Source organism: Lycium barbarum, chromosome 4 (genome assembly GCF_019175385.1).
Source record: "Lycium barbarum isolate Lr01 chromosome 4, ASM1917538v2, whole genome shotgun sequence".
NCBI classification, from domain to species: domain Eukaryota; kingdom Viridiplantae; phylum Streptophyta; class Magnoliopsida; order Solanales; family Solanaceae; genus Lycium; species Lycium barbarum.
This window is the reverse complement of record NC_083340.1, coordinates 52,837,986-52,863,926: the sequence shown is the minus strand read 5'-3', so window position 1 is coordinate 52,863,926 and position 25,941 is coordinate 52,837,986. Positions and strand designations below refer to the sequence as shown.

The 25,941-nt window shown below is 37.1% G+C and overlaps 1 protein-coding gene across 4 annotated transcripts in view; it reads left to right on the top strand.

Moving 5' to 3' along the window:
* The first annotated feature begins 5,012 nt into the window (after positions 1 to 5,012).
* Positions 5,013 to 25,941, top strand: part of LOC132636022 (uncharacterized) — a 30,208-nt gene continuing 9,279 nt past the window's right edge. For 2 of the 4 annotated variants that reach the window (XM_060352667.1, XM_060352668.1), the window contains exons 1-11: positions 5,013 to 5,169; positions 5,527 to 5,688; positions 8,821 to 8,919; positions 14,555 to 14,658; positions 19,548 to 20,359; positions 20,470 to 20,592; positions 20,688 to 20,776; positions 20,877 to 21,077; positions 21,745 to 22,146; positions 23,451 to 23,534; positions 23,702 to 23,898. In XM_060352667.1, coding sequence (XP_060208650.1) covers positions 5,563 to 5,688; positions 8,821 to 8,919; positions 14,555 to 14,658; positions 19,548 to 20,359; positions 20,470 to 20,592; positions 20,688 to 20,776; positions 20,877 to 21,077; positions 21,745 to 22,146; positions 23,451 to 23,534; positions 23,702 to 23,728 — 2,067 coding nt within the window. In that variant the 5' untranslated portion in view covers positions 5,013 to 5,169; positions 5,527 to 5,562 and the 3' untranslated portion in view covers positions 23,729 to 23,898. Of the gene's footprint in view, positions 5,170 to 5,526; positions 5,689 to 8,820; positions 8,920 to 14,554; positions 14,659 to 19,412; positions 20,360 to 20,469; positions 20,593 to 20,687; positions 20,777 to 20,876; positions 21,078 to 21,744; positions 22,147 to 23,247; positions 23,349 to 23,450; positions 23,535 to 23,701; positions 23,899 to 25,941 lie in introns of those variants that run through there. The other 2 variants (XM_060352669.1, XM_060352670.1) reach the window with 2 other exon arrangements.

Genomic DNA, 25,941 nt, shown 5'->3' with positions numbered 1-25,941 from the left:
ATGGTAATGATGAGCCTAAGTCTGGAGATTATAAAGTCTATCATACGATATTTATACGAAGTTCACGCTACGAATATAATATGATTTCATAGCTTGTCTTTAAATTCAAATGTATGCCTTATGGAAAGTTATGATAAGCTTATGAGACGTATGTGATGGCAATGATGATGATGAGATATACCGAGCCTTGTTATGGCCGGGTACGGAAGATATGTATGTGATATTGTCGAGCCACTACGTGGCCGAATACGGATATTGTCGAGCCACTACGTGGCCAAATACAGATATTGTCGAGCCATTACGTGGCCAAATACGGATAATGTTTTATGTGTATGAGCAGATACGGTACTACGATGATGAATTATATGACACAATGATGTATGCGCTATGATGATTCATGTACTATGATTATGTATATATGATATATGTATGAAATGTATCCATCCTTAAAAGTCACGCAGGTTTTGCCTTCACCTTATGACTTATGATTTCTCTATCATGTTCATTCCATTCACGCCTTACATACTTAGTACAACGTTCGTACTGACGTCCGTTTTCTTTAGACGCTGTGTTCATGCCCACAAGTAGACAGGGAGACGGTGCAGACCTATAGGAGCTATCAGCAGATTTACAGGAGCACTCTATTATTCCGGAGGTGCTATTTGGTTTATCCTTTTGTGTATATATATGTATATGTATTTTGGGCACGACGGGGTCTTGTCCCGTCCATATGTCTAGTACTCTAGTAGAGGCTCTTAGATACGTATGTGTGGGTAGTATGGTCTCACGATGTTACTATGGTATCTATATTATCATTTTGATAGCCGAGAGGCTTATGTATATAAAAGCAATTATGTTTCCAAATGAAAAAAATGGTTTTTCCTATGATTTGAGCATCATATTAATGAATGTACGCTTAATGAGCATGATGAGTATTAGAATGGGTGGTGCTCGGTGGTTAGCCCCGAGTACCCGTCATGGCCCCTAGCCGGGTCATGACAACTCCATTTGTTTCGGAGTTGCTCTCTGAGTCAGCATGGTTGCATATGCATCTGCATGGGTATGGCAGGGCCCTGTCCCGGCCATGTTATGTCATGTACTCCAGTAGAGGCTTGTAGACAGTATGTAAAGTTAGATGTATGTGACAGTTTGGTCTAGCTTGTATACTTGGGATTAGCTTGATGACGTGTGTATGTGTCACGACCCGACTAGGGGCCGCGACGGGCACCCGGTGCTAGCCCACCCGGGCACCCCTTGGCTTACACTTACACTTACATCTAGGCGAGCTACATAATTAAACATATAATTCTATTCACTCATCATGCTAGTCCCAATGGACAACAATGCCTTTATATCATCATTGGCATCTATGCCACATCAATGTACATGAGCCGACAAGGCTAACAAAATGATATACAAAATATAGGCCAACAAGGCCAGACATACCTAACCATATACACATGTCTACGAGCCTCTAAGGAGAGTATAACATATCATATAGGCGGGACAGGACCCCGCTATGCCCATAATCATGTACACAAAAGAATAAGTACCCAAAAGCTATAGCTCCGAATAAAGTGGAGCTCTGCTGTGTAGTCCCTGAGAATGTAGCTATGGATCAAGTCTGTCTCCCTGTGCACCTGCGGGCATGACGCAGCGTCCACAAACAAAAGGACGTCAGTACGAAGAATGTACTGAGTATGTAAAGCATGATCAACATTAACATAGAAGCATAATGGACAACATAAGAAATAACATAGGATGAGAGATAGTAATATCATCGTCATAAGCACTTACTTGCCTTTCATAGGGACTTTCCAATTCTAATGCGTATTTGTGTACATACATCCATATCCGTATCCATACTCATATCTGTACCCAATTACGTATCCTTATTCACATTCATATCATGTACATATTCTTATTCATAATCGTATCATATTCGCATTCATTCTCATATCTATATCATATACATCATCATATCATATACATAACATTTACATAGCATACCCGACCATGAAGGATCGGTGTTTCGTACATACTTGGCCAGCCAAGGCTCAAGGTTACACATACCTGGCCCTACCAAGGCTTCAGGGTTACATCTACCTGGTCCTACTAAGGCGTTAGGGTTATCTGTACCATCTGCAGAGGTGCGCGCGCATTATATAATCATATACATACTTATTCTACTTGGCCTTATAAGCTCGGGGTTTCATAATCGTCATACATAGATACATATACATAATAGCTCATAAGCATCTTTACTATTATCATCACTATCATCATCGTCATCGTTATCGTCATCGCTATTACCACTATAGTCGTCATCGACATCATTATCACTATTATCGTCATTCATTACATCTATCTTTATAGGCTTACTCGTCATACGCGGAACTTAGTACAATCGTAGCATATCAAGAGTCGTGAGCTCAATAGCTTGGAAGATCGAATCATTTGAAACACATCATAGACTTATGGAAGATTTAGATGTTTGGCCAAAGAACCATGCCTTATGAAAGAAGGGTTAGCCTTACATACCTTTCCGTTCAACTATTTTACCATTTGCGCGTTCTCCTCCAACACTAGCGTTTCTACCTTCATTGAAGTCATACTATCATTAGAATCGATAGCTAGCATACATGACTAAAACTAGAAAAAATCAGACAGCATCTCCTTTATTTATACGACATTCCTCCATAGCGTATATCAACTCCCAAACAATCAATAATACATTCACAATACTATAACAATAGTCATTATCCATCCACATTATCCGCATTTCTCAATTCACTTTCAATTACTCATATCCATGGCTATAACACACGACTACGTTTATTCACTTACATTGCCTATCCCATGTTCTCAATGTCATTTATAACATATTTACATCACAACACATCAAGAATCATGACTCAATTCAAGCTATTACTCAAAATGGCACTATTCCACATTCATGACCCATTTTTCTATACCCTTCTACAATCCAAGTATTTCAACTCTCAAATACCTTAAACAACATAGAAACATCATAAATCTTACCTTAGATGTTGTAGGAACAAGCCTTGGTTGGTAATACTTCACTTAAGCAAAAACCCTAGTTCATCTCCAATGAGATTTCTTGACTTAAATGATCTTTAATGGGTTTTCTTGCACTTGATTCACTTAGTTTATGTTGTTGATCACTAATAATCCTTGAATTCTTGTGGAATAAATGTAGAGAGATGTTTTAGAGAGAAGGGGTGTGATATGGAAGTGAAATGAAATAAAACTTGGATCCTTATTTAATGAACCATTTCAGTCCCCGACCCAATATACGGACCAACATACGGACCGTACAAATTATACGGGCCGTATGTTTGGCCGTATGTTTGGTCCAGAAAGTCATGCCATTCTGGGCTGATTATACGGTCCCAACATACGGACCGTATAATTTATACGACCAATATGTTTGGCCGTATAATCCCCAGTGATTCCGAAGCTCGTTTCATCGACTCGTTTGATCTCCAATCCTTGTGGAACCTTCTTAACACTTGTTTAACACTTCAATACCAGTCTAAGGGACGTTATCACTCTTCTCCAAGACATCATTAAAGCCTCATTAACTCGTTACTCGTATTTCCTTTCCGATACCTATCGTATGCCTTGCCTTATCTTGGCCAACTTTCTTCCCCTATCTCTAACATCTTTGAATTCTTAACTAGGGTCATCGAATGTCATTTCTTACTTATGGAGATACCGTATACTCGTACTCCTCACTAGCCCATTCACTTGTGCATCAACGGAAGATTTTCCGAGGTGTAACAGTATGTTATGTTTAGGGCTTGTGTCCCATACAACTTATGTATCTACGAGTTAGCACTACGGCCTACTCAGGTATGACTAAGAGTTGCATGTATGTGGTGCTCGATAGGTTAGCTCCGGGTGCTCGTCATGGCCCTCCGGTTGGGTCGTGACATAGGCCGAAGAAGTATTGGGGAGAGGTGATCCGGCAAGACATGGCAAGTCTTTAGCTTACCACGGATATGGCCCCAGATAAGAGGGTGTGGAGGTTGAAGATTAGGGTAGAAGGCTAGTAGTGAGTAGATACGCATTTTGCTTTTCCGCACCAGTAGGATTGGTATTATTTTTGTCATTTTCATTATTCTGGTATTCTAGTATTCCTTACTTGTAGTTTTCTATTACTATTTGTTGTCTCTTCTGCTTCAGTTTTCTTACTATGCAGCTGTTGCTACTGCGTATGTTTTTATAATTGTTGTGTTTGTTTACTTGAGTCTAGGGTCTATCGGAAACAACCTCTCTATTTGCCAAAATAGGGGTAAGGTCCGCATACACTCTACCCTCCGAGACCTCACTTTTGGGAATACATTGGGTATGTTGTTGATGTTACATACTGAAAGATCAGTAAAATATAAAGTAGAAATTAGGATTAAACTAGGATAAAATATCACATTTGTTTAAAGTAAGAATAGTAGGATAGAACACAAAAGGTAAAAACCATGGAAAAGTCTATTTGGTGATTACCGGGTCCAAAACGAATTTGCACAAGTAAACATCAAACATAAGACAATGAATATGAGCATGTTTGGATGAGCTTATTTTAAGCAGTTTATAAGCTAAAAATAAATAAGTTGGGGTAGCCCAACTTATTTTTCTGGCTTAGAAGTTGTTTTCAGCTTATAAGCTACTATAGATAAGCTAAGTCAAATGAGCCCAATTATTTTTCTGAGCTTATTTTAAGCGATTCTTTGCTGGAGAAGCCTAGACCACTAGTTTTGGACTATCGAGAAACCCCCTCTGCATGCACCGCCTATGATTGAAATTTCCCTCCTCAGCCGGAGGTGGAACCGGCTCCCCCTAAACTATCTTCGGAAGAGTAAGGAAATACATCACAATGTCTTTTTCTTAGTTATTCTGATTTTGATTTTCGTATATGTTGGGTTGGGTCGCGCTTTACGACACAAAATGACTTCAAGCCAACTTGTAAGCCAATTGAAACGGGCTCTCTATACGGAGTGTGTATAATATATATACGGAGTGTATAATATAAAACACAACCCAAAACTTGAAAGAAAAGGAAAAGCAAAAACAAACTTCTCTCTGTTAATGGCCAATCACCCATCTCCTCTATTCTTCATTGTTCTCCATTCTTGTTCATTCTTTACTCAGGTAATCCATCCCTCTCATTTTTCACTTAAATATTGTTATCTATCTTCATTTTAACCAACTGCTTATTGGATTCGGTATTCGAGAAGATGGTATTTTTTCTTCTTCTGATTCTTGATCGGAGAATGGGTTTGATTATTATCATCTAATTCTAGATCAGTCTTGGGTACTTGAAATGATTCCATTTTGGGGTTTATATGCATTTTGGAGTATTCAAATGAAAGAAGATACCGTGTTAAGTTTCTGGGTTTAATATTTTGATCAAGAATTGGAATGTAGTGATTACTTTATTTGTAGGTGCAGCAGGTTATTTTTTTTTCTTTAAAGTTGTGAATTAAGTTATGCTGGTTGGTTTATCAGAAGTTGTTGTAAGGCTTGGTTAGAGACGCAGAGGTGATGTCGTTTGACGGAGCTGAAAGGCCATGGAAATGTGGAAAAGGTCACGGTACTGTCAATTTACACAAAGTCAGTTCCATTGTTCGTGACATTGGAGAACCTTGTCTTCATCAATCATCAATAAAGGTAATGCCTTAAACTTCTCTTAGATGTCATAGTTTGCTTGCCTTTAGTTTTGCAAGGAAATTATGTGATCCTTTTATGTATTGCCCATTGAGTAATTTGTATGTGAAGTCTCAGACTGAACTAGTTTATTCCACTGTTCTACCTTTACTCTATTTGTTACTTTAATTTGTCAATTTATATAAAAATTGGATTGTAGAAACTTTTGATGGTGTATGATTGCATCTCTTGATGCTTCTTCCTAGGAAATTATTTAATCTTCAGCCAAAAAATATAATGAAATGAAGTAGATGTTTAGGGGCCACTTGGTAGGACTCATTGCCACTTATTATACATGTATAAAACTCAACATTCAGTTACACTGTGCGCGCCCAAAGGTCACCGGCTGTGGGTTCCCTTGTCATGAAAATAAAACTCAACATTCACCAGTACAATGTTTGGTTGTCTCTTTCTTACCCGCATTAAATTTTGTATAAGTTATACACTGTTTGGTATGTTTTTTCCCCTTTAAGAACACAAATATTACCTGCATAAGTTATGCAAGAATTCTATATATTATTTTATACGGGATAGAACGTGGAATAAGAATGTGGGTATTAGTTTGTTTATGTACATGGATTGAACAATTGAGGTGGCATGGATATCTCTTGATTTGTATCTTTCTTTTCCTCGAAAACATTTTTTAATTTTGTATAGGATAAGGAATTGACATATAACACTTAGTGCAGGTATAAGCAAATGAGTAAAAATAACCTACAATGGAAGCTTATTGCCTTTGGTGAATATGGAGCATCCAAGAAGTTTAACCCAACAAAACTTCTGGAATTTAATTACCTCTAGTATTTTGACACCACAATAGGAGCGAAGTAATCCACCCTCTTTTGGAAGTTTTAACTCTTTGAGAAAGGATTCTGTCAAATGAAAGAGTAATACTCAGAGCCTAATGATCTGGTACAGTACAACACAGTCTAGGAGTCCTAATTGAATGTAAAGGGTGGAAATAGATGTGCTCGCTGCTATGTCCACGTCCAAGGATTTCCAGTTTATTCATATTACTGTATCACTTACACCACATTATCAAGCATCGTTTCGCTAAGCTGAACTACTTTCCATTTTGCAACCATTTAGATTACTGCTCCTTGGTTCTTGTTGATTTTAATGATCTTTCAGATTACTATAACTCCTCAAGTTTCCCTACTTTGAGAGGAACAAAGACGAGCGTGGTTTTATAGCAATTAAGAGTCCTAATAGGAATTAATAAGGATCGTTATTTAATTACTATGAAGTTTTTTTACATATTTGTACCTTAATATTAAAATGATCATTTTATTTTTAAAGGGGCAAAAGGTTGTTCAACATTAGCTATTTTAGTCTATCAACATTTTCTACTTTCAGAGTCTTCCCACTTTTATAATAATATAGATAGATAGATAAGCCTTCCTGGAGCTTGCAGTCTTTTCTTCTTCCACTGGATTCATGACTGTAGAAGTTTGCAAATCAATGTCGATATCATCCTTATTAATACAGTTAACAAATCTATTTCAATGGTTCAGCATGCGGGATCCTTTGGAAACTGTCAGACTGTATCCTGTCTTATCTTGGGTTCACCTGTCTAGATACAATATTCTTTTCCCTTGCTTCAGTATCAAGATTTTTTAGAGCCTATTTTTTTTTTATTTTTTTTTATTTTTTATGCTGGGCAAGTTCTGGTGCTGCCTACTTTAGAGCCCTATAAATCCCAACTCTGCTTTCACCACCAGTACAAGCTTCTTTGCTGTTATGTTGAAATAAAGTTTGACCTCCTGTATGAATTGGCGTTGTGTAAAGTTAACTGTTGTCACTGCCTTCAGTTTCACCCTTCCCTCCTATATTAGTGAATCTGTGGACTGGCATTGTGGTGCTGCTGTTCTTTGAAGGACACTCTTTAGCAGTATGTCAAAGGGATGACATCACGACAACCGTTACATTCTGTACGCCTCCGCTTATTTTGAATTTTTGCAGTTGAATTCGATTCCTTACCCCTAAGTTATGCAGAATCAGGCAAGTTTCACAAGTCTCAACCCAAATTCTGGCAAAGATTTTCTTTTCATAGTGAACTTATTAGGAGAAAGAAGTTTTTACAATATGCTGGCCATCAAATAAAATACCCAGACCAGAACTTACAAGTGAGAGTTAGTAAATAAATCCATAAATGCAGCTTAATGAAGAATCCCCCTCGAACATCATGATATCAGTATACTCTAGGGAAAGGATTGGGTGAGATTTCTAGGATGAAATTTCATCTTTCTCATCATTAAGTTAAGCAAATAAGGTATATCATCATAGGCACAGCTTTTTAATATCTGGAGCTTTATCCTCATCATAATATTGAATCAGATGTTTTAGCTTTATTTGTGGAGGGTCTTTGACACGAAAGAGACCTACCTCTTATCCAGATGATATTGCACGTTAGCTGGGAGCCCATCATATTCTGCTCTTATTGGTTATCAACTGGCAAAGATTTATCATCCAGACACCATTCAAAGGATTTAGTTGGAGAAGTCACCAACCTTAAAGTGCTAATATACCTTCAGTGAAGTTGTAAATACCCATAATTTTTTAATCAGCAGGAGAATATCCTGAATTTGGCAGTTCTGCCACTTGCAACACTAATTTGCTTGCTTGCTATCAAAAAAGAAAAAAAGAGTAATTGGCCGTCATTAAAGGGCCTTTTGAATATATCTGAAGAAAGCTCATCTCTAGTGGTTCACCATTAGGCTCATCTCTAGTGGTTCACCCATTTAATGTAGTGAAGCGGCATTTAGAAGAATTCAAGAGACACTTTTGGATTTGTGGCTGTTTACTTAAGTTGGAGAATTCCTGTTTATTTCTTGCTCACTAATGATGGTGATAAGGATATTATGGATGCTAATATTAGCTGTTCAGAATATATTATGATTTCTTTAGAGAAAGTATTTGGAATAAAGTATTTATTCGTAGGTGTGCTACTTCCTTCCTTTTTTTCCGGTAAATAACAACCTAGGAATTTTTGCTTCATAAACTCAACTTCTATGCTGTTGACTTTTTCTTTGTGCTTTTGATGGTAAACTCAACATTCATGCTGGGAACATTTTCCTTGTGTTTTTGATGATATAGATGAGCAAAATGCTTAGGCCTGACAGGTGGCAGGCTATCTTTGATAAGGATGGGAAGATACATGGTTTTAGGAAAGCGCTGAAATTGATCATATTGGGGGTAAGCCTTCTATTTGTTGTAAAGTTTCTATTTTGGTGCAAACAGAAAGTTCCTTGTTGTATAGATGATTGGTCGGAGTTTGTAGAGAGTCATATTTTGTAGATAGTCATATTTTATCAAGGAATTATGTTCCTTTTAATTCTAGTAAACCTTCTTAGCCTATTGGATTACTCTTGTGGTCAAAAATATTAAAGCGACTACAATTTCTCGAGTAGGCTTTTATTCAAGGAATATAATTTCAATTTAACTGTTGCACCGTAAGATAAAAATACTTTTCTAAAGATAGTTTCATAGAAACGCCTCGCCTAAGATAGTTTCATAGAAACGCCTCGCCTACAGGCATTTTATATTTTCGTAGAATTTCTCTTGAACAACTTTCTCTTCATTTAGTTATTTTTAATATTTAACAATGAGAAGAACTTTGTTGTTCTTGTTGCTTGATTCCAATTATGATGAAATATACAAGAATAATTAAATAGTACTATTTGTTTCACATCCTTATGTTGTAACATGCAACTGATATTACACTCACAAGATGTATTATTCTCTTTCAGAAGGATTTTTTTTCATAGCAGTACTGGTACATCATTTTGAAATCAGGACTCCAATACACTAAGTTGATGGTTACGGGATATTAGGAAATATCAATAGGTGAAGTTCGTGAGATATATATAAGATTTTGATTTCTTCTAAAATCATGATTAGTAGACATTTGATGCTATAATTTTGCAAGAAGACCCAAACTCCAAAGAAATGAATCAAGAAGAAAGGCATCAATATCAAGTTTGAAAATGAAAGATATCCGTTTAAATTCATTCAGAATATTATGTATGCTTGGGTTTTGCAGTGAAGATAAGTAGAATATTTTTTATGTATGCTTGAATTTTGCAGTGACGATAAGTAATGCGTAGGGTCAAAGTTAACAAACAATGACAAATGTTGGATTGCATCTACCATAACATGTTTCCACACATGGTCAACTTACGCTGCACTTTCAAGAGGGATATAAATGTTGATACGTTAGGAATATTGTCTATAACTAAGTAATATTTGAGATACGCATCATTACATGTTTGTACCTCAATAAATTAAAATAAGTAAAAAGAAATACATATATCAAATTAAACTTTGATTGCTCATTTCAGTAGATTCAGGATATAGCTAATCATCTTGACATCGACAAAAAATCACTTGATGATAATCTACATTGATCATTCACGTACTTTTGTACCTTTATTCTTTCATGCATAATTAATATCAATATCATATTGTAATAAAGTTAATAGAGTATTCTTTTACAAAACTATGTATTACATGACTTGGCATACACGTGCAGCGCACGTGCTGAAAGACTAGTATAAAATAAATATGGCATGGGCAATTAGTTCAAAATTTATTGAAATGAAAAATAGTAAATAAGATTGATAATGACAAGGGCAAGCTAGGCGTTGCATAGGATGGAAGGGGAGAATGTCAATTGTTCAAAGTTGGGGAGGTGTTTGATTTTTAGAGCAAAGTTGGAGGGAAAAATGATTTTCACCCTCTCTGATAAAAATACTTTATTTCTAATTGAAGAGAAAGCTGAATAAAAATTATAGTTTGTTTTAATTTGGTTATCATTTTCATACAAAACTTGATGAGAGACTGTTTACGCAATATCTAAAGATCTGTAGTAACAAAATGATCGTATATTCTTGGTTCCATCACAGTGGTTGATTTCGATCAGTTGTATAAGGCACCTTCTCAGACCACCAATAGAAGACGACGAATATATCCCAGCTAATTGTTTTTGGTAACTAAATGATTTTATTAATAGCAAAAGTGGCAATTACAAAACCATACAGGACAGAACACCTGTTCCTTAGAAATTTAAAGATAGACTCAAAAACTAACATGAAGGAGCATAACTACATCAATCTAATACAGACCCTTGAAAAAATCTGAAAAACAAAACAGACAGTCTCATGTTCATAGAACAATTATCAGACAAAGTAAAGAGCCAAAACCAGTGGTAGAGTTGGGATTTGCCTTCTGGGTCGAGCTCGTCGCACGGGGCTTGCCTAGTGCGGGTTATATCTCCTGTGTGGTTTGCGAGTTGTTGCACAGGAGCTGGGTTTACCCTGTGCGCACCTGAATGGTAGCTGCTGCGGGTTCCCATGTCATCAAAAAAAAAAAAAAAACCAGTGGTAGAGTTGCAACTTGAACTCTCAGGGCATGGAGTTGAGCTAAAGCAACACTGGCTGCCATTTCTTCAAGTCCTTGCCTCGAATGTGGATGTGTAGTGCATCTTCTCTGCATATTCTATCAGCTCGATATTTGCCTTTTTGAAATCTAATCAGGTTCCTTTCCCTCCAAACGACAGCTATAACCATGGCATATATACAACTGATGGTAGCACCCTTTCCAGATTTGCTTTAGCCCAGCTTGTCACCCATTGTACCTCTTCTTGCCAACTCCCAACAGTTCTTTGAATTACCAGCCATGTAAGTAGTCTCTGCCATAAGGCTTTGACAATGTAGCAATCAAAACAAAGGTGGTCAAGGGTCTCAACAGCTGAATCACAGAAAACACATGAAGGAGCCTCCTGAATACCAAATTTGAGCAATCTGTGAACAGTAGCCAATCTTCTCAGCATTGCCAACCAATCTATGAATCTGTGTCTTGGATGAATACTCTGGTGCAATGTAAAATTCTTCCAGGGGGCTTTTGGATGTTGTGGGAGCATAGAGACATACATCTTAATGGAAAATTGTGAGTTAGCCAGCGCATCAGCAAATCTAGTCTATAAGTCTCCCTGAAGAGTTGGTGCCTGCATGATAAACTTTCTAGCCTCCAGTATTCCTCCCGACCCAGGTAGCAGAACCTGGAATAGAGCAAGTTTCCTCAGAGCAATTCTTCATATAATAAATAATAAATGTGGACCCATCTAATCCACACGCAGTCTTTCTTTTCAGCAACTGCCCATAGTTGCTTTACTATTGCAGCTCTGTTCCAGGAACGTAAGTTCATAACATTTTGGCCACCTGCTGCTTTGGTAGGCAAGTTTTCTCCTGTGATACTAGTGCTGTTCTGGAGATAGCTGCAGCATCAGTCCACAGGAAAGATCTACATAAGCTGTCAATCAATTTCATGATCCTCTTAGGCAGGATGAATATCTGTGCCGAATATGTTTGAATGCCAGAAATCACAGATATGATTAGTTGGAGCCTGCCAGCATAAGATAATAGTTTTGCAGACCAACACTTGATTCTTTCAGTTATGCTGTCTCTAAGGGTAGACACTGAGCAGTCGACAACTTTTTTGAAGACAAAGGCACTCCTAGGTACTTAAAAGGAATAGATCCTTCCCAGAATCCCTAGCTGTTGAGAATTTCCTTTTTAAGAGAAGCATTGACACCAGACATAAAGATTGAACTCTTGTCGATGTTAGTTATAAGCCTGAGGCAACTGACAATCTGAAGAAAGCCTCCCGGAATAGCTTTATAGAGGGGATATCAGCTTTGCAGAACACATTAACAGGTTATCAGCAAAGCAGATGTGCATCATCCCTAGTTTCTTACACCTAGGGTAGAATTTGAACTGCTGATTTGTGACAAGCATGCCTAGTTCCCTTTGTAGATATATCCTAGCTAATGGCAAGAATAACACCAATATTATCAAAAAACAAATGGCAAGAATAACACTTAATTCTCTTTCTTTTCTTGAGTATGTGTACTTGGCTTTTTAAACCTCAACAGCTTGAGGAAATAACCAAATTGAGTTCTCTCTTAAACTCTCTTATTTCTCACATGGTATCACAGCATTTAGTGAGAAAATAATTATCTATAAGAGAAAATCAATTGCTGAGCACTTTCCGACAACTACCACCACTGTTTTGAGTTTCCTTTCTCTAGGGGTAATGTGCCAGTACCACCAATAGGATCGGAACCCTTGTGCGGCCCTACCCAAGAAATTCAGTTGCAGTAGGTTCCCTCACGCGCGCTCATGCCACCACCAGATTCAGATTTCCGGTGTTACGCGCCTTACACGCAGGGGCGGACCTAGGTTGGGCCAAGAGGGTTCATCCGAACCCCCTTACACTATATATAGCGACCTAAGTTGCTTGAACTCTTCGCTTTCGGTGCCGCACCCGTGTCGACACGACGTGGGTGTGGGATCCTTACCGGATTTGGTCGACTGATTGAAGGTACTTTGACCAAAATCGACGGAAAAATTCGGGACAAATACAATGATTTCCGAGCAACTTATATATATACAAGGTTAAAATTATTTTTTATGTAGATATAGTAGATGTTGAACTCCCTTGGCTTTTTCGTGTGTTTACTTCTTTATATTTTTGAACTCCCTTAGTAAAAATCTTGGCTCTGCCTGCTCACACACCAGCGCGTGCGCACTTTTCCGGCCACTTTCCTGCGGGTTTCTTTCTTCAGTGGGTCCGCCTCTTTATTCTGAGACCGCCCATTCAAGTTACGTGAACTTTGACCACTTTTGACCAAGCAGTTAACTTTTGGGGAAGTTTTCTCTGTTTCTACAAGCTCCTTCTGTTCTGGATTGTTTTCAGTACTTGTTATAATTATTATTCCTTGTTTTTGCTTCGGCAGATCTGGTTTGGCTATTGCTCGAGGTTATGTGCTAGTTTAATCCCGGGGGGTGGGGCGTAGGGAGGAGAGGAACAACATACCTGGGATGGTAAATCCAACACATTGTTTTATATATTTTGAATTGTCTCCAAGGGGATGGCCTAGTGGTGGAGGCATGAGAGTAACAACCTAGAGATCCAAATTCGAAATCCCAACTACAGCACCTGGTCTAAGTGGATCTGTTCCAGTTATAGTGGGTGGGTTACCTTGGTAACGTATGTTTATGCATTGTACAGGCTGCATGGTAGTTTAGTCGAGGTTCGAACAAATTGATCTGGACACCAGCGATATATATGTGTAATGGTCCATCACGAATTTGAGACATGAAAGTTCCATCAAAATATCTCCCTTTCTTGAGAATAATAAACAATCCGGGACAATCCTATTAAGAAAAGAAGAAAAGAAGATTGGAAATGATTTTTTTTTCTTTTTTCAAAACATTGTTTTGGTTATAAATTAGAATGATTATTTTGCTTGTTTTGAAGATGAGTTTTTCTAATTGACCAGCTTTTCAAGTGAATTTTTTCCCTCTCACAAAACTTCAACTCTTTTTCAAGTGAAATGCATTTCCAAACACAACTTCAAGTTTCAAATACCAGTTTTCAAACTCAAATTCTACATATTTGTTTTTTCAAATATCCATGTCCAAACGCCTACCTAAACTCTGTGTTGATAATAAACAAGAGAAACATAAACCATATGGCCATCCTTCCGAAAAACATAGCTGAAATATCCTCTTGGGCCGCTTCTGGAATACTTGGAGAAGTAGTGAGATGGTGAAATAATTTGAGAGAGTAAAACATACGTTGACATTGAGTTTCACTTGCAAAACACACTTTTCTCAACTTCTGCTCCAAGGTTCTTTAAGGTGGTTTGCTTAAAGAGATTAATTTTTCGAAAGAGAAGTATGTAATATTTGACAATTTAAATATACGTGAAACTTATGAGTTATGAGGGTATCTCCGCTATAACAATTTCTTTTTTCTTGCATGGTAGGGTGTGGATCCAGCCATAAGGCCAGAAGTTTGGGAATTTCTGTTGGGCTGTTATGCTTTGGGCAGCTCTGCGGAGTACCGAAAGCAGCTGAGGTCGGCTAGAAGGTATTAGCTTTCCAGTTACTTCTATATTCTATTGAAAATGTCCTACTCAATTTGGTCAATGTGAGCAGCTTCGTGTTTTCAGTCTTATGATCCATTTTGGTAAAACATCTTGTTTATGCAAAAGTCTAGGTCTATGTTGAAGTCACCTTTTCTGTCTTTATTTGTTTGTTGTCCTTGACTTTAGGTAGTTTAAATGTAAGAATGCTGAAACGTGTAAGCATGCAAGGCAATTGACAAGCAAATTACTTTGATGAAATTGCCTATTTATTGATGTAGTGGGGGACTCTACACATACAAGAATCAAGATGTATACAAAATTTTGAAATTTTGTTGAAAAAATATGATTATCTAGAAAGTGTATCAAGTTGTCCAGATACTGTATATGCTCCAAAAATATATTATTATTATTATTATTATTATTATTATTATTATTATCATTATTATTATTATTATTATTATTATTATTATTATTAATAATAATAATAATAATAATAATAATAATAATAATAATAATCCGACGAAGGCGTCTTCTGCCTTTTTAAGCGCTTTTCTTTTCCTTTCTTTCCTTATTGTTTTACATAAGTGCCAAAGAGACAGCATTCTATGCTATTTTCCTCCACTCCTAAAATATCACCCTACCATTATATCTATGATGATTGACATAAACATATTCAACATCATGCACCATAGCCTATATTCTTTGGTGGTTTATGAAATAATCAATTTGACTTTACACATAATTTCAAATTATGCACCATAGCCTATGTGCTGTTGGACAAAAAAGTGATTAATAATTGGCATCGCTCCTACTTTCTTACACGAAATACATCAGGAGATGTAAATTTTGTGTTGTCACTTTCTCTACCTTTAGGAGGACTTCCATGCTGCTGTCCTGGTAAAGGACAGTTTCCTCGTTGTTTAGTGATCCATAATGATGCTAGCGGAATGCCCTTGATCTCCCTTTCTTGTAAAGTTATCCCTACGTTTTAGGACCAATAATATCCTCCGTCTTGTTCCTCACAAATCTAAGCGACTACTGCTGCCTGCTGACTAGAGATCCTAAATATTTTTGGAAAGGCTTCACATAAAGGAACATCATTGCAGCATCTCAATCATCGAAAACTACTTCTAGGTCCATTGACTATTTGTAATCCAACATTCCTATAAAAGTCCTCTTATGCTCTTTGTACTCCTTGATATACCTACTTTGTATTGCAAGTGATCGGATTGGTCCTCTGATAGCAACTAGAACTAGAGAACATGAAAAATAGAGCATAAACGGTAATTTATTGGCAATATATTGTGCAAGAATTTTTAACACAATTACACAAAATAAAGCTGTCTGTATGAGAGGACAAGACTCCAAAATACAATAGTTTCAAACGTGGAATTACATATCCCAAATAACTAATCCTATTTACATATTTATAGAAAACACAATAGGATAAGATTTACACCACACAACTAGAAACTATGAGCAGTAAACTGCTGGAGTAATTCAAGGAAGGCAAACTTACAAAAATAACTATCTTAAAAGGTCCAACTTACTCTCCATAGCAATCTTTTCTAATTTACCATCCGTAGCTAACATTCAGCTTTATTTGATGTATTTCAGTGATTTTTTTTGCTTTGATGTATTTTAGAGCCTGTTTGGATGGGCTTATTTTAAGCAGCTTATAAGCTGCAAATAGCTGATAAACTGCTTTAGATAAGCTAGGTCAAACGGGTCCAATTATTTTTTGAGCTTATTTTAAGCACAAAATGACTTTAAGCTGGCCAACCAAACACTCAAAAAAGCTGAAAACAGCTTATAAGCAACTTATAAGCCAATCCAAACGGGCTCTTAATGATTTTTTTTTTGATGTATTTCAGTGATTTTTTTTTTCTTAATGTATTTCAGTGTCTTTTTTTGTTAATGTATTTCAGTGACTTTTTTTGATGTATTTTAGTGATTTTTTTTTTGCTTTGATGTATTTCAGTGGCTACACTGTGTACATTAAAAATATATTTAAAGCCAAATACATTCAAATTTTCGTCTATTTGAAAACAATGTTCATATATTCATTGTATTTGAATGGATTCAAACAAAATTTCAAATACATTGTGTACATTCCAACTACATATGAAGCCAAATACATTCAAATTTCCATGTATTTGAAAATACTGTATTTGAATGGATTTCAACAAATACATTCAGATACAAGACAAAAACATTCAAATACATGACAAAATACATTCAAAAACAGTGTGTTTGGCTTTTAACAACAACAAAAACAACATACACAGTTGAATCCCACAATGTGGGGTCTGGGGAGGGTAAAGTGTACGCAGACCTTACCCCCACCTTGGAAGGTAGGGAGGCTGTTTCCGAAAGACCCTCGGCTCACGTGAAACGGCTTTTAACAAATACACTAAAAACTACACTAAAAAATACAAGACAAATACATTTAAAAACAGTGTGTTTGTGAGATGTAGTTGTTGTTGAATTTATTTGTATTTGACTTTTAACAAATACACTTAAAAAAGTACAAAATACACTCAAAAATACAAAATACGTCCGTCTTCGCCAATGTCTTGCTTCGATTTTTCGGCATTGTATTTGAAGCCTAGCACTCCGTCGTATGTGGCGGCGCGTGGATGGTACTTTCCAGCTTTGGGTTATCCGGTTGAGGAGATTTATTATCCTTGCTATGGAAAGAGAGTGAATCCAGACTTTTTCATGCTTGTAGAAACAACAGATTTATCTTACAGCACTTCGATTGGGTAAGAAATCAGGATTGAGTTTGGTTTAACATTGACTATAACTAAATGTCATGTAGTTTGGTTGTACCTGTGAAATTTATGATATTTTTCCACACGACAGGTGTGAGATTTGAGAAAGAAAACGTTTAAATAGATCTGTATGAATACCTTCAGATCTGTGTTTACGCCTGGTGGAGCGGCTGTCTCTGCTGGTGGGGTAGCGGCAGCGGAGGCCGTGGTGGTGGTGGTTATGGCGGCGCAGATGAGAGAAGGGGAGAGAGAGTTTTTTAGGGTTTTGAGAAATGAAAAATCTAAAATGGGTAGTGAGTGGGAATAGAGAAAGATATATGTATTTGGGTATGTATTTTTGATATAGCTACCAATTGTAGTTTAGAAAAGTTAATTAGCTACTAAATATAATTAAATAAAAGGATAGTTAATATTAATAATTAGGTCTCAAAAGAATCTACAATGAGTAAAAATTCCTTCAAGGAAGCAGTTTGTTGCATAACATGGTTAACGGTTCCCTTTGATGTGTGCTCAAAAAATTGCTGTTGTACTTCATTAAGACTCTTTAATTCTTTATCCTCTCGTCGATATTTTCTTCTAACTTTTCGGTGAATTCATCAACTCAATGATGATAATCTTTCCATTTCTTGCTATCCACTTATCCATCATAATGAAATGTCCAAACTTCCATTGTACTTTTTGTTCCTCAACAATGTCGTTCGTCTCCTTGAACCTCTCTTTTTAGATAAGGAATTATAACTTCGTGATAGGTGGGGACGTCATTCCTGGACCATGTTGGCCTACAACCTCAATGAAAACATAAAAGCTATCCACATAATTGACAGAATTGATTGGGAGCCCAACATCATACATCTATCGTGCAAACTTTGTAACTGCACGATCCGTCAAAGTCTTCTAGGCAACTTCTATGGGTTGTTCACCTCTTTTACTTGCCTAACTACATCCTTCAGATTCCGTGTGAAATAAACATCTATAGGACCTTTATTCCTACCGGTACATCTACCATTTGAAGAGAATATTCCCTTTTTTGGTAATTTTGAGGGAAGCGGCATTGACAAATCATTACCCTCATGTTTGTCATCCTCATCATCAAGATTAGTCACAAATGCTTGATGGTTCATTTGATGTCTTATCTCATTTTTTTTTTCTCAACATACTTTTCTAAATCTTCCTTAATATGTTCCTGGTATTTTGGACAAGATTTGACATTGCTATTAGCACCTATGAGATGTTGTTTGTGACGATAAATTCCACCTTTGGTAACCTTGTTACGGAGCACGTTGGATTGAGGACCTATCTTTCTCACTAACTTTGCTTCCATAAGCTCAAGCTGGGTCTCTCCTTTGAGATGATTCCATTCATATAGCTGTTATTAGAAAAAGAAATTCAATGAAATAGAATAATAAAATCAAGAAACAGAGACTAGAAGAATTAACAAAGAAAAAGAAGACTGCAACAGAGAGAAGAAGTAGAATAATTTTAAAACAGACTGCTGCCATGTGATAGTGTATAACCATCTCATCTAAAAGCTCAGTTTTATTTATTTAATTATATCTTCAACATCTCCATTGTCTTAGAGAATGACTCACATCCCACTGTTTCCTCAGGGAATCTTATCGTATTGAGTTCCCCGCTATGACCCATGAAACATCTTCGTCCCAACATTTTAATTTCTCACCTGTTTGCTTGTAAAAAACCCCTCACACCCCCACTCAATTGTTCTGTCCTCATTTTTAAAATTGCATATCCATTGTAGTAATTTATTCATCAGAGACGCCAATAAAGTCGTTCACTGCCTTGTAAAGAGTCAGACTCATGCTTATTATATCAGACACACCAAATTATCTTAGCTTTATTCTCCATTGCCATTGTGCGAGGGACTTCTTAGTTCTAAAAAAAGATTCTGATTCGTTGATCTTTCTTAGTTATAATAAAAAGATTCTGATTCATTGATCTGTTTTTTCTTTTTTTGAGTGTTAAAGGAGGTGGTAATTTATTTGTTATAGAAAGTGTACCACCTGCATAAGCAAAAAGAGGGACCTAAGAGAGATGTCTTCACTTTCGCAAATAACAAACTTTGGGATATGAACTTCTGTATATCCATAATATCTCCTCAGGGAACGTTACAGAGACCTCATAAAGCAGTGCCAAGCAATGCATTCCAGTATAGGAACTGGTTCCCTTGCCTATGTTGTTGGGTCCAAGGTCATGGACATGAGAACAAGTTCCAAAGATGACTGCCGAAGAGAAGCTGATTTCAAGAGCAGTCAAGCTTCTGATGTTAATACTGACAATTTATACAGTTACAGTGATTTTGATAATAATTGTATAGACACATCACATGCACATCAAAGGGAAAGCTCTAGTGATTCTGGTGACCTTATAAGTGCTAGGGGAAGCACAGATGAGGCAGCATTGGACTCTTTTTCTTCTGTGCCTACTTTGGGTCCATACGACCTCAGATCCACCGAACTTGGGGGTGAGGCATGTCAATCAGAATCTGTAAACGAGAATTGTTTTGATTTTCCTGCTTTACCTGTTACAGACTTATTTGGAAAGAGTAACAAAAATAAGAAAGGTCATAGGTCATATGGTAAGAGAATTCTAGCGAGGCGTAAATTGAAATATGGAGATGATAAGATGCACAGTTTCAGAATAAATAATAATGCAGATCTAGTCGAAGAAGCAAATGTTTCCTCATCATATGGCGTATCTCATTCCCTGAACTCTGAAATTGAGAGGGTTCATCCTACTGGGCCGGATTCAATGTCATGGTCTGGAAAATTCCAGGAACGTGAAACAGAGATGTTTAGCGGACTCAGAATATCTGACGCACCAGACACTCCAAATATGAATGCGAGAACACCTCCAAGAGGTGGTTTCAGTGATGAAAGAGTGTCGGAATGGCTCTGGACATTACATCAGATAGGTAAGTTCAGCATTAGTGATCACCTCTTTCCTACAGAAGTATTTCAATTACCTGGAAGTTAATGATATTGAAATAGAATTTCCCTTTTTTTTTTTTTTTTTGGCTTTTAGTTGTTGATGTCGTCAGAACAGATAGCCATCTTGAATTCTATGAGGATAGAAAAAATTTGGCTAGAATGTCAGATATCCTGGCTGTTTATGCGTGGGTTGATCCGGCAACGGGATATTGCCAAGGTTGTTCCTTTTCTTATAACCAAAGTTCTTTTTCACTGTATCAATTCAAAGCTCTAAAGCAGTTCCTTTATTTTCTTTTCTCTTATTTTTTCTAGGAATGAGTGATCTCTTGTCTCCTTTTGTTGTTCTGTTTGAGGATAATGCTGATGCGTTCTGGTGCTTTGAGATGCTTCTACGGAGAATGGTCTGTACATAAAAATCGGTTTCATGCATTATTTCAGTCTTTAGTTCATAATTTGTTTTCCTTGTGCTTGTGACTTTATTTTGTGTTTCTTTCTCTTCAGCGTGAGAACTTTCAGATGGAAGGGCCAACTGGTGTCATGAAGCAGTTGCAAGCTCTATGGCATATTGTGGAACTTACAGATAGAGAAATGTTTTCTCATTTGTCAAGCATAGGTGCTGAAAGCCTTCATTTCGCCTTCCGGATGCTGTTGGTGCTCTTCCGCCGAGAATTATCTTTTAATGAGGTTCTTTGTATGTGGGAGGTTTGTGTTCCTAGTTTTATTGAGAATCGGGATGTTAGTTGCAATGCAAAAGGACGTGCCCTAATGAGCAAGCACCAATCCATTAGCAGGAAAAGTACTATGGCATCAGAAGTTTCGTCATAATTTGATGGATTCGCCTACTTGGATCCGTTTATTAACATGCTCTGGTTTCTGGTTTACTTCTCTTTCTAGTTTCCTAAGAATAGAGAAAGAGCTGATTGAAAAGGATAGTGCTTTGTCTATTAATATACATCCCAATTCAGCTCTATTTAGCTTCATAGCATCTTTCGCTAGTTGCCACATAATCAGCTAATTTTTAGCCTGGTTTGACATATCAGGGATACGACTGTATCACCCTACCATTTATCACCACCTGCTTATCCTATATGTAGTATCCTCAATTCTGCACTTATCAAAGAGACAAAGACATATCATTGCGTACACTTGTAGAAAGGAGAAGGAGAGGAAGAGTTATCAAAGAGAGACAATAAAGTTCAGATATCTCAAATGACTAAGAGTCCATTCAACACGATTGTCATGCAATATTATTGATATTTAATATGGATAGTTTTTGTTCAGCTTAGTCACAAGCATGTCCGCTTTCTCTCCCATTTCATTAGGTGTTTTGTGTTGTTATTCATCTACTTAACTTATTTGCACTTTGCAGATGATGTGGGCTGCAGATTTTGATGAATCAATTGCTTTTCATCTAGAGGAAAACTGCCCTGAAATATTGGTCATTCAGATTCCAAAGGAGTCTGAGGCAGAATCAGGAGAAGAAATTGTTGAGAATAACAATAGCGATTCAAAGGATGACTCGCCTTCTAAACATGGACGTGGAGAGCGTACCGTCTCAGAAAACAACGGGATGAAGCTTTCCTTAGCTCATCCATTTTGTGGCCTGACTAGGAATTTCTGGTCCAAAAATAATGGCATGCACAGTTTTAATATGGTCTTATCAACAAGGAGTACTGTTGATGAATTACCAGTTTTTTGTGTAGCAGCTATTCTTGTCATGAACCACCAGAAGATCATTAAACAAACTCGCTCAATTGATGATCTGATAAAGGCAGGTTTATTAAACTTAACATCGACTGCTCTGTATACTGATCGAGGAGTGGAAGCTTACACTCTGTGATTCTGCTGTTCTTTTTTATTGTTAATTACTTTGGTTTATGTGTCATTCTAATTTCGAAAGGTAATGCGAAGTGATCTATTCGTCAACTCTTTGTAGTGTTGCTTATTTTTCTGTTGATTTTATCTCTTTTTTTTTTTTTTTTTTTGGTTTTCGACTCCACAAGAATTTGCCTATATTTATGATTAAGAGCCCGTTTGGATTGGCTTATAAGTTGCTTATAAGCTGTTTTCAGCTTTTTTGAGTGTTTGGCTGGCCAGCTTAAAGTCATTTTGTGCTTAAAATAAGCTCAAAAAAATAATTGGGCCCATTTGACTTAGCTTATCTAAAGCAGCTTATACGCTGAAAACAGCTTATAAGCCAAAATAAAAATAAGTTCGACTACCCCAACTTATTTTTTTTAGCTTATAAGCTGTTTGCAGCTTATAGGCATAAGCCCATCCAAACGGGCTCTAAATCTTGTTGTCACTAGATTATATTACTATAGACGGCCACATTTGGTGCAGTGAAGATTTCTCTTTATTTATTTCTTTATTTGTTTTTCATTATACTTGACCGTGATGGTTTTGCTACTTGTATACTTAATTGCTTCCTGGATCGTGTTTCCAGCACATTAGCTAGTTATTATGTTGAACTGTCAGGTTTTGGCATTACAACTAATAACCTCCTTCTAAGGTGTGCATCTTTGAGCATGCTGTGATGTACCTATACTGTATAAACTTCTGATCAACTGTTACTTCCCTAGAACCATCACTTGGTGTATTTAGGTCCAAGTGTTGTTAACAGGAACTTAAAGTATCTCTATTTTGCTACTAAAGGGTTAAAATTAAATTTTAAAGATACCAGATTAGTTTTTTGTTTATCATGCTTGTTATATTTTAAAGTGTGTTCTCCTACCATTAACTAATAAATTTACTATATTTAACATGCTGATGGACCCTGGGCTTCAACTCACTTCATGAAAACAGCAGTCAACTTATTATCTTCTTCGGAGTGTTGTGGTTGATTATTTTGTCATTTTGGCTGGTTTTTCAGACACCACCTCATTTTTACCTTGGTGCTATCTGATGTGGAAGTTGATTTTGAATTATTTTGTGGCACCTCCCTCTCTGTCTCTGATCTCTCTCCCTCTCTCTGTATGTGCCTATCTTATAAGCTATACAAATCACATGAAAATTATGAATTTGTTGGAGTTATGGTTAGTATTTACTGATAATTATATGCTGAACATGTATCAGATATTCAACGACAATATGTTAAAGATTCGGGTCAAGAGGTGTGTACGGACTGCCATCAAACTGCGGAGGAAGTACTTATACAAGGTTGTTTCATCTAACCTTCTGGCATTGGGATTTTGATACCTTTTCCTGCTCAGTGGGATCATTGTGTTTTTCATACGAGATGGCACCATTTGCTAAATTCCTATTTCGTAGCTTTTATCTGGACAAGTTGGTCTTGCTAATAAATGTCTCTGTCCTGTTTGAAGCAGCTGATTAAAGGCCAAAATGGTGACTGAGTGTTTGGTCTCTTCCATTTGCTTGGATGGCAAGGCAGATCTCTCACATGGAGTTGTTAATTGCAATATAAGTTGGAGTTCAGAACAATTATCAGATATAGTTTATTTGGAGTTTATACAGCAAAGTGGTTGGCATTTGAGTATACGTCCATGCACTACTGTCACCCAAGGTACTGTGCAATTATTTGTTTTGTCTAAACCCAATACAGTAGTCTTGTTTAATTCCCAAAAATCTTGTTTTTGATAATTTATGAGACCTGACTTCTGATGGACCATGCAAATTTCCTCTCTTTTTTAGTCATGCCACGAGTTTATTTTTAGTGACTGTTGGAGGACAATTCTACCACGTGAAATTGGCTGGAGAAGTGTAAAGGATTTTAGGGTTAATTTAGTCGAGAAATATGATTTCTTGAAGTGATAGGACAACTCACAGGTTGAAAATCATTGGGAAGGGGTATGGGATTGGTGGCTGTAATGGGTCTCAGTGTAATACAAAAGTAATGACTTCAAAAGTTGAGAGGTCTTGTGGGCTTCTAATTAGGAATTTCACGCCGACCTTGATAAGAGAGTCAGTAATAGTCCTCTGCTTTAGATAATAGGAGTACTAGTTATTATTGATAATCAATCAATGGACTGTACATGCAATAATAGTAGTAAATGAAAATGCTCCCAGACACTTATCCCGAGGCAATGCACTAAAGTTGCTTTGTGATTCAGGTCCCTAACTCCGGTGGTCCTTCTGATTGCCGGATTTCTCACTCTACTTCCTTTTCTTTCAACATTCTAGGAGATGGATGATAGCATTTATTTCGCGGTAGGCTTTAAGTCTTGTGATAGTACTAGATCCTCAAACACAGCAGAACATTGGTTTGACTGGACCGAAAGAGGTAAAAATTTCATCAGGAGAGTTTCTTTGAACAAGAAGACTTTGGAATGGATAGTCTAGAACATGAGGGAGGCATCAAAGGTACGAGGCAATGTAGTGAGAAGATGGAAGAGAAGAGACAGTTTCTCTGAGACCTTTTGCTCCAGGAATTTTATTGGTTTTGGCAGATATATTAGCAATATCAGTTTACGAGGGAGAAGGAGAGCTGTGATAATCATACCCGAAGTATTGTTTAATGCTGGCTGGACCTATCTGGCGGACAGGATTGGCAAATTCATTAATAGCTTTGTTGACAAATTTAATGTGAGGGAGCCTAGGTTTGTGGACAAAGAGTTCCAATATGCAGAAGCAATTAAAAGCTATAAATGGTCAAACAATGAAGTGGTTGGAGGTTCGACATTAAAGAGGGGAGAAGTTATTCAGATAAAGGTATGGAATGTCATCAGAATATGGTACTTGCAGATGTTTGGTTGGTCTCTTTGTAAATGAGGAAGTTCCAACATTGTCTGACCTGCGAAGAGGGACTACTTCTGCTTGGAAACAGATCCATGGGCTCAATATTTATGCCATGGGAGAAAATCGATTTCTGTTTGAATTTCCATCCAAAAGCATAGCGGAGCAAGTCCTGAAAGGCGAGTGGCACTGGAAAAGAGCCCAAATCAATCTTCACTGGTGGTCTCCTTTATCAGGAGTCATAGAAAAAGGAAATATGCCAAATTCTGTCTGGATTAGGGTTGTGGGTGTGCTGCTCCAATTCTGGTCATTTAAAGTCTTCAAAGTCGTTGGTGATTGTTAGAATCTGTGAAGATTCTACCATATATGTAAATATAGTAGATACAATATTATGTAATTAGGATAGAATATTATGTAATTAGGAATTGATTTGTATTCATTTCCTTTCCTTTTTTAGGACATGTAAACTTAGCTATTTAAGCCCAATAGCTTGAGGGAATAATCAAGCCGAGTTCCTCTCATTTTCTCTTCCAATTCACATGGTATCAGAGCCTGGTTAAGGCTACAGCAGAGGATGAGAAATTGTTCAAACTCGAAGGAAAAAAAAAATCCAGCAACTTCTCTGGGCTGTTAGATAAGATTTTCTCGCTTCCGAATGTGTTGTGACCAAACCAACATCACCATGAGAAGCGGAAGAGCAGCGCTAGCCAACCCCAGCGAGATCCGCCGCCACGCTCTGCGCCGGTGCGTGAGTCATTTTCCGGCAAATTTTTCGGCAGTTATTTTTTTTCCAGTAGGGTCGCCCAATCATTCCGACCCTACCCATATAACTTCTTCCGGTCTCCGAGCATTTTCCGGCGACCAGATCTAATTT